Genomic DNA, 10164 nt, shown 5'->3' on the forward strand with positions numbered 1-10164 from the left:
AAAGTTCTTTGTTGATTCCTTTAAAAGCGGAATGTTTTGACTTAAAAGCTTTATTTGGAAAACAAAGCACCTAAAGCATGACATTACCTGACACATATCATCAATAAGCAAACGGTTTATAATTGTAGGACTTTAGAATGGATAATGTTGTATTACCATGATCACTAACTACAATTAATGTGGAGTGTCACGATTTCCGTGCTATGTGGTGACAGGAGGGCCATGTTCAGGGAACTCTAGGGTCTGTGGGGCTGGCCTGTGATGTATCTGCACTGCAAACGAGCAAACATTCTCTCCACCAAACTCTGTGAGATGACAGGAGCGTTGTACAACTTTAGAGCCATGACACAAAACTGAAAGAGCTAATTGCACAATGTGAAAGCCATCTCATCATTTTGTCCTAACAGGGCTGGCCTAGCTCAGACCAGTGTGCTACCACACACAGACTCCATCACCGATGGTTCTAACCTCTTGACCCCTGCTTGTGATGTGAGCTTTCATTCTAGGTAGGTGTAGAAGGAGAGCCTCAGTGAGTGCTCATGCCTTCCTTGGTTGTAGACCACCAGCGCTCACTCCTGGTACATGCAAACAGCATTGGGTCATCAGCACAAACGAGTGTGCTGGTAGGAATGGGAAAACTGAAAGGGAGACTCAAAAGTACACACTCGAAAAGGTTCCACACTGATAACCTTCTAGGTCTCCTCTAGGACTTCCTCCTCCTCCCTGTTATGAAAGGTATAACTCCACTGATCCCACATCGTTTTGATTTGCTGGGATGCTCCTTTCTGAGGCATCAGATACAGCACCACCCATTCAAGCGGCCCCTCCATCTTGTTGTGGCAGCTGCTCATTGATGCATCAGGAGGAGATACATCACCACCCATTCAAGCGGCCCCTCCGTCTTGTTGTGGCAGCTGCTCCTTGTAGCCAGATGATGCCCAGGAGCGCTTGCCAGAGTTTCCAGAGCAGCCTCTACTTTCCCCAAGTGTGGTCACACAGATCAGACATTATACATGCACAATGTTTCAAGGAACAAGGCAGGGAGGCAAGAATTCATGGAATCCTCTTTTTTATTTCTGCCAATTGTGATGTTAAACTACCTGAGTTAAACACAGCTGTACATATGACAAAAGTCACATCCATGCATCCAAAATAGAACAAATTATGATATAATGCTGCATTACAGCATTAAACATTCACATTTCGACATAGTAAAATAATAGTTTATGTACCTAAGAATATTTAAAGTGCTATACAACAACTTCAGTAACATATCCAAGTATCTGACTGACACAGCCATTGTAAATAGTAAAAGAACTTAATGTAGCCTACAAAACGTAGTTTGACACTAAAACTTTGGCATGACAGGGTTACAGCTCTGCAAAATTGCTGTTGCTCTTAAAGTGTGTTAAGAAAAAAAGTGAGACAAAAGAAACAAAGTGTAGGATATAGTACCACCAACATCAGTAAAATAGTATGTAAACAAACATAATATCTCCACTCTTCTCTGATGTTATAGATGCATAATAAATTGCTACATTCTTTGAACATAATTTCGTTTAGACAGTTTAAGTGTTCATGCATTCACTGCAAACATTCACCAAGTCTCTTTACTGACTATGCTAAAAATGAGACTGGAGACGTACAAAGCCTTCCAAGCCCTTCCTCTTTTTTTGTGTAACAAATTAGCAGTGCAAATTTTATCACAAAAATAAATAAACAAATAAACAGATAAATCAACCATCTTTGTTGCTTGGTAAAGCTTAGTGATTTGATTTGTATGTGGTTGCGTCGCGTGGGTCGCTGCTGGGGTTGCTCCAGTCGTCTGCTTCTGGCCCTACCTGGTAGTGCCGCCATGCTGACTTGTTGAAGACAGGAAGACGTTCAAAGGACTCACTTGACAGGACCTGTACATTTTTTATGTAAACATATATTTATTAATATATATAATATCATAATAATATCCTCACATACAAATCCCTCCATGCTCTTGCTCCCCAGTACCTCTGCAATCTCATCCAACACCCCCCCTATTCAAGGTCCCTGAGGTCTTTTGGCATGGACCCACTTGTCATCCCCCGGTCCAGGCTACGGACTTTTGGTGACAGAGCCTTCTGTGTTGCTGCCCCCACCCTTTGGAACAGTCTACCTCTCCATATTCGCCAAGCCCCCACACTGGCTACGTTCAAAAAGCACCTCAAATCACACTTATTCTCTGAGGCCTATGGTCCCTAATCACTCTCCCCTCTTCTCTTCTCCCCCTATTCCCCTGCCCCATCTCATTTTGTAAAGCGACCTTGGGTTACTTGAAAGGCGCTATATAAAACTAAGTTATTATTATTGTTATTATTATAATTAAGGACAGTCAAGCAACAAACAATAGCCATTAGGGGGATCAATGCACTGGTGACATCTTATAGTACCTAGTAAATGCTGACTAATACCATGTATCTCCAAATTATAGCACAATAAGGACCAATCACGATAAGACGTGAGATTTGAAACCTTAAGGTAAATGACTGCATCTGTTCCAACTCCCTCCATGGAGTACAGGTTCAGGTCTCCCTGGAAGTAGCGGGCATACAGCCTGGAGATAGGCAAGCCATAGCCAAATCCTGCCTAAGAAATTACACAGATTGATCAGAATTTGACACAATGTTTACACAGAGAGGATTGAGGCAAAAGGATAGTATTCTCAAATCTTGCTGTCATTATGAGATTGGAACTGTTCCACTTTTGCAGCGACATGTATTCCATTGCTCTATCTAGGTCAGTCTTCTAGAATCTTTGGTTTACATGTAGTTACCAGAGGGACTGCAGACTCTGAGGGGTCCAGACTTGGCGTGGGTGCAGATGAATACATGTAATTGAAAAGCCTGTCGATTTTTCTGAGAGGCACCCCACCACCCAAATCACTGATCTTAAGAGAGAGAAAGAGAATTGACATTTGAACTTTAACATAAAGATTTACATAAACAATTCAGATTTGATGTATGATTTGAATCTGTTGTATCATTAACACTAAACCCTGCCAGACCTCTTCCTTCTAGTCTACTAACCTTTATTGAGAGGTCCTCTTTTCCTAGGGTCACTAAAGCTGTGACTGGAGGGAGCCCCCTGCTGGCGTCCTTGTGCAACTCCACCGTAGCCCTCATGGAATTCTTTCGACCCAAGGTGCGTAACACAAAGCACATCACAGAACATGATTATCAAGAAGTAATATTTTCGCAGTCACTAGTTGTCAAATGGTTTACTCACTGTACCTTAAAAAGTTCAAAGAGCATGTGGAAGAGATGAGAGGGAATATAGACCACCTGGATAGGCTTTTCTTGGCCTTTGGCTGAGGTCACAGTAGCACAGTAGTCATGATGAAGACAGTGCTGAGGTGTAATTTTTACATACTGAGGAATTAAACAAGATCTGACCAACCCAAAACTTTACACGATTAATGCAAACACACTTACCGTTGGCTTCTTGAAGGTCCAGTGCCGGCGCCATCATGTAGTATTGCTCACAGACCATCTTGGCTGAGTCGTAAGCATCTGGTAAGTGCAAGGCCCATGAATACGTTTCATGGGGAAAACATGTATACATAATGCAAATGGCACTGTGTTCAACACAATGTGAATCTATAATATCACTAAATGATTGTATGTGGAGGTATGTTTTTATGTTTTTCTCTGTTTTACTATGCACAATATCGCTCGGTAAATGCACAAGACACGGTCAATATGTGTTATATAATACAGTTACCTTTCACCACTTCGGTCACGCGGCAGGCAGGGTCAATGCCTCCTATGTGCTTTGGATGGGCTGTGGTGTCACCAAAGAGGAGTGCTGCCATAGGAGATCACATTTTAAACAGCAGTGGTTAAACATGTCATGTACAAATGATCTTATTATGACCGTCTCTAGGCTAGTTTCTCTTCTTCTTCTTCCTTCACTTTGTTTCAGTAGTATTTGGTTGATGATGTCATACACTAAGACACTAATTGCTATGGTTGTAGCCCCATGTGGCTGATACGGAACAGAAGGCCTTAGGTGTGCGTGTCCCTTGGTGCTAGCGCCCCCTGAAAAGCAACTTTTGGTTTAAACTTAACAAAATCTGACATCCTGGATCACTAACACATTATTTGGATGCATGCAACATTTTATTCATAGGGGCTGCTGCATCGGACACATTTAGTATCTCAAGAATCACTGAAGCTATGTTTTATTTTATTTAGTGTACTTAACCAAATGGCTACCAACAGCCAATCAAAATTCAGAAGCCAAAGCATACCTTTCTGAGTGCGTAATACAACTGTGTAGGCTCATTCATAATGGCATATAGAAGTTATTTACCTCAGTTCAAACAAATTATACCATACAACATATTATATACAGGCACATTTTTCAACAATTTTGTAATGAATGCCTAATACAGCTTTACAATGAAACTCATATTGTTGCTTATGTAAATTGAATGCTCAGGTTTAGCACAAGAATATATCTATTATAAGGTAACACCTATCCTCATATTCACTAGACTGACACTATCATTTTCACACATTTGTTTTTACAATGAGCAGCATGCAGTAAAGGTCAGACATAATCTGAATGGATATTTGTGCTATATGTGCTCAAATCCTCTTTCTAGCGTTGTCTATCCCTACAGCATAACTATCAAATGAAAAGAAGAGATGTTAATTCTAGATGGTTTGTATAGTGGTACACAGCAACCTGTACGTGTTTAGAATTAGCAAGTAGAATACGTAAATGATGTTGAAATGTACTCACTGTGCTGGTTGATGAGCATACGGGCGGAGATTCGGTTGGTATAGAAACGATCCAGGAAGTACTGTACATTGCTGCTGATGAAGGGGTCAAAGCCAAACTCATCCTTGAACTCAATCACCCCTTGGGCCATAGTGGGTACTACATCATTGTGCCGTTTACGTATCTTAAGAAGGGTGTCCAGGAAGCTGAAAATGACAGTAAATCAGCTAACTGAGTAAATATGTGGTAGTACCTCAGAAGCATGATTATAAATATGATATTCTTAAGTACTTTACATACTCATTCAGTGTGCGAACACTCTCAGGGCTTTGGGATTCAAACCCCAGCAACTCCTCAAAACTCTGAATATACCTTTGGGAGAGAACACATAACACACACTTGAGAACCACTCTTATGGCATCATGATGTCACAACAAACACAAAATAATTTTCTTAAAGTTGTTTTACTGTCAGTTCCTTGCATGCAGGGAAGAAAAGGCTATTTGGCCAGATTTAACAGAGCTCAACAGCCAGAGCTTTTTTTCACTGGCCCAAATGCTCTGACCAATGCTCACCCAATTACCAAATCAAAATATGAGTCTCTCCATGGTCTTTATTTCATTCACTCATTCTCTAAGGAATGGAACAGCAAGTCTGAAATAGCAACAATACATTCTACTCATCCAAGAAATTCAACTTGTGATGACTGATCTTGGTTTATGTACATTTTGGGGTAGATAGACAATTTTTCAGGTAAAGGCTGATGGCCCGCTAGTAGTTTAAAAACACTTAAAATTTGTATGGACTATACCACATAGAGGAAAGACTTACACCAAACTGAACATTGACTAGCCCAGTTCACTCCCTGGACTATAACATCACTGTCCCAATGTAGTGTTCTAGGCAATTTAGGCCAGTGATGCAAATGTTCTTTTGAACTCTTTTACTGCGCGTACATGCCAATACTCATCTGCACAGTGTCCCCCAGCGTCCTCCCATCCACTCACCACGTCTGCACACGTTTGACGGATGGTTGACTGATCAGGTTGCTTGGCAACAAGTTGACCTCTCGCATGGTGTTGGCGAATCGAACAGCCAGCTCCTTCCTCAGGAACATATAGGAGGTCTTCTCACATGCATTCTCCCTCCCTGCAGAGTGAGGAAGCAGTTATCTGTTGGTTCTGGGTAGTTCAGCAACCCGTTCATACTGAATAAGGAATCCCTATGGGGATGAATGGAGGAAGTGATGGAAGTGGTGAAATTACCAACTGAAAAGTGTGACATGTTAGTGACAGTGTGTCACATAGTGACACATGTATAAGTCACTGCAACGATTATACTCAGTGAGTGATGAAAAGTTGTTCTGTCATCACCTTCCAGCACGTGTGCGTGTGAAAATACTGAGAGATAACAGATCTATAGTGTGTTGGTGAGTTCATGTTCTGTTAAGCAGTTCCTGGTTAGGGGTATTTTGGGTGGTGACTGTTTTGGTGTTCTTTTAAGGTGTTTTCTCCTAGGGTGCGGGGTGTTGAAGTCTGTGTTGTGTGTGTGTCTGTATGTGTGTCTGTGTGTGTTTGGAGGGGGCTTTGGACTTGGTGATGGTAAATGTCAGAGTGTGCTCGGGTCACCATGATGGATAAGCCGTAGTTGTAGGCACGGTAACTGCCTGCCTTTAGTACATGATGAGTTACTTATGCTAATATTGCTAATTAAGCTGTTAACAAGATTCTGATCAATTCAAGATGTCTCACTGCTCCTCGTTTGAACATAGTGATCCATTGGTTTAGGAGGTAAAGCGGGCCATGGCTGATAACATAACCAAAGAATTACCAAAATCATTTCTTTAAAACAATATTCCAAGTGCAAGAAGAAGACTAAACCTCTAGTCCAAATGTCCTCCTTAGTAAATGCACATGATGTAGGCAGCTCATCTGCTTCAGCACTGGAAGAATCTGCAGAGAACAGCGCCCCTACAGGACAGGAGGATCAGTGGCGTGTCACAGGGGCTAGTGCAAAACACGCCGCCTGCCCTTCAGATGGCTGCACAGACAGGCCAGGGCAGCTCAGCTGCTCTCCCTCAGAGTCCCCTGGACCAGAACAGGTTACTTCACGCTGTGGAAGACCTCCAACTGGCAGCGGGTCAGCTCAACCATGCCAACGGCCCTGGGTGAAACAGCCACTCCACTCGGCTCACCCTGGACCAAGCTCCTGCGATTCTATGGAAATTGGGAGGCTCCAGTTCAACCTGATCGCTGAGGCGCAGCACGGGGACCATGAGCAGTGAATGCTCCAGCTTGTCACAGCATTAGAGTGGGACGCCCTGGAAGCACTCCTGAACATCGACCTAGCTATTCCAAAGACTTCTGACAATCTTTCCAGGACCTATAGCTGTCAGTCCAGGTTCAGAGGCAGTTAATATCCGCACGTTGGAAATAGTGTATAATGCTAGTGAGCATGTTTTATCGCACTTATAACATATGACATAAATCGACCACCATAGGTTAGGTCTATTAGCTGTGAACTTAACCAATCTTACCCTCAAATAATTACCCTGCTCTGCCTGAGATAACTTTGCCCTGGACGCCTTCCTCTGAGCACTGCACCCCTCTGCACTACAGCAGCATGTGCGTCTTGCGAATCTGAATTCTGTGGAGTGGGCACTGCGCTATGCTGAGGATATAGAGGTAATCCTCCAAGATGATATGACGAAAGCTCTGCTGCGTACAGTCCGTGGTAACGCCCTAGACAATGCAGAAGATACAGCCAGCAGTGAGGTTCTGGTTCGGGCAGCCACTGACAGAGACATTGCCTGTAACTTTTGTCGGCACCATGGACATCATGAGGAAGACTGCTACCCCCACAAAGCCTGCAACTCCAGGACGCTGGGGCTTCAGACGGAGGACAACCAGACCAGAATGACCTGCCCTGATATAGGGTTGGATGATATGGCAAGTGAAGCCGTGATATTTTTTCAGCTCTGTAAGGTTGATTGCTATCGTTACGCCTGGGCAGCACAATAGCAGCCGGCACACAATTTTTCGCCTCTGCCATCGGTGAAGTCTTCATCCTGAGGTTTGATGTAGCAGCTGAGGTGTCCATTGATCTAGTAAAGGTGGCAGCTTTCATCCATTCAGCTTTTGCGGTTCCAGTTTCTCTGACACGTCATTCGCCAAAGAAAGGCTGAGCTATATGGGTTTGGAGAAGGCTATGGACTTTGTGGTGGTGAGTAGGAAAGTCGGAGCGAGCTCAGTCACCATATGGATAAGCCTAACACCTCGTGGTATATACTGTAACTGACCACTGTAAATGCATGAAGAGTTTCTTGAGAAGTATGATATTGCAAGTAAAGTAGCAAGACTGATCCAACCAACATGTCTCATCACTCTTCATTTACTCCCACCGTTACAATAGTATCTTGCTATAAGTAGGCTATGTGTACGAGTGACAGGCAGCCGGACTATCCATTGGTTCAACAATTCATTCTCCTGCTCAAATGTCTGAAAGTAAACATATTTCCTGCCAGACTTTCAAACTATTTTTAGTTGAGAGTTGGTGGTCGAATTGACCTTTCAAATGTATGCACAAGAGAAGGAGCCAAAATGAGGTGTCTGTTTTCGTCAGAGAGGCTTACAGCCTAATAAAAATAATTATCAGAGAGCCAGTAAGGCTACAGTCAACGGACTCCTTGAGTTAATTGTTGTTAGATGAATTTAAAAACTTTATTTTCACAACTGTTTCACATAAACCGTATTAGTCATGCAGAGTAGCCTGTTTATGTATCCAGTCAATGCATTATATCGGCCCAGCTTTTTTTTTTTTACTTGTAGAGCTGCTTCGTCAAACAATGTACAGTAACCTAGAAAACGAATTTGATTAATTCAGCGCTTAACCTGAGGTTTACCAAGAGTTGTTATGTGGCACTACCGTAAAGCACAACAGAGCCTCCGCTACATTCCGTCAAAGCCTACTGGTAACTTTTAGAGATGGTGCGTCTGTGTAGGCTACTGAAGACTACTTACCGAAATCGAGAAACTGTTTGATTGACATCGGTGAAGGTGAAAATCTCGAGTAATACTCGATTTTAGAGTTGACATTTTTCATCAAAAAGTTGATTAATCTCATTATTGCTGGCTATATTGTCCTACTAGGAAAACCTGGAAATCAGATATGCCTATCGATCTAAAGCATAGGCTACAACGTAACGTTGACACTCGTTATATGTAACAGTCTGCTAGAAGTTGTGTAAACATTAATTCGTTGAATATGCATGCTGTTATCGCTTATCGATAGTTAACTTTATCGAAGTTATTCGTGCATGCCATCTATATACGTCTATGTTGCATGCATGAGACGCTAATCCTAAACACGTGACATGTTCAACTGTATGACGCCCACAGCTATTGGTCAACAACACCCCACCTCCAGCAACTTGTTACAAGACAGTTAACTATCTAGAAGTCTGCCCACTGTAACATTAGGTAGAATAAATAGTTGGTCTGATGTTGCAAATTAATTAATTAATATCCATACCTACCTCTATTTATTAAAGAGGTAAAATGCTGATTAATATGTCAATGGTCGACCTAGATATTCACAAAGGCAATCATATAATGGCACCTCTGAGACGGTATCCAATTTTAAAGTGTAGAGAAGAGAAGAGGACCTGGTTTCAAGTATGCTGGACTCAGTTGAACTTAAAAATCCGGATGCAATGACTCAGATGGGAAGTGCTTTAATATAATATTACAGCCAGAGGGCGCGATAGTGTAGAATTAACGGAGTTTAGAAAGCGAGATTCTCAAATTGGAATGGATGATTCCAAAGACAGGATGGCGATTAAGCTCATGAAGATGGGGGAAAAAACAAGTCAACAAAAAAACAGGAAGAGAACAGAGGAGTCGGCATCAACCCAAAACATTGCTTGTAGCCTACTTTGGTTTTAGCCAATAGCTTGATGACATTTTAAACAGTTTTACATGCTATTTCTGCATTTTTATCTTTAGCAATGTACAGTACTGTGCAAAAGTTTTAGGCAGGTGTGAAAAAATGCTGTAAACTAAGAATGCTTTCAAAAATGGAAGTGTTAACCCCTTAACGCCTGGTGTCACAAATATGCAACAAACTGTTTTAGTCAGTCAACCAGCCGAAATAGCATCTGCATTCCCCCAATGACGGTTAGTGCATATTCGCTACGGACCTAGGAACCTTCGAAAAGCAGTTGTTTCCCGTGGGACCGCAAAGTGACGGACTTGTTAACTCTTTACGCACAAGGATAAATCCGGTTATGCGGCTCACGATAGGAGTTGGGGAAGTTCAATCCTGTGATAATTTTAGCCTAAGTTGTGGTTAGATAAAAAATACTCACATGCTTATTGTGTGCGTATACACTTGACGTAATGTGTATGA

At 42.2% G+C, this 10164-nt stretch overlaps 1 protein-coding gene across 1 annotated transcript; it reads right to left on the reverse strand.

The window, feature by feature from the left end:
- Positions 1-1052: 1052 nt before the first annotated feature.
- On the reverse strand, positions 1053-9131 carry pdk3b (pyruvate dehydrogenase kinase, isozyme 3b). Its single transcript, XM_080847798.1, has 11 exons — positions 8778-9131; positions 5766-5907; positions 5059-5130; positions 4780-4964; positions 3754-3837; positions 3465-3542; positions 3264-3340; positions 3060-3161; positions 2807-2920; positions 2506-2619; positions 1053-1907 (listed from the first exon to the last, which is right to left on the reverse strand). The coding sequence occupies exons 1-11, from the start codon at positions 8878-8880 to the stop codon at positions 1764-1766; spliced, it is 1215 nt and encodes a 404-aa protein (XP_080703924.1). The 5' UTR covers positions 8881-9131; the 3' UTR covers positions 1053-1763.
- Positions 9132-10164: the final 1033 nt, after the last annotated feature.

The sequence above is a fragment of the Sprattus sprattus genome, assembly GCF_963457725.1.
Source record: "Sprattus sprattus genome assembly, chromosome: 1".
Taxonomy (NCBI): Eukaryota; Metazoa; Chordata; class Actinopteri; order Clupeiformes; family Clupeidae; genus Sprattus; species Sprattus sprattus.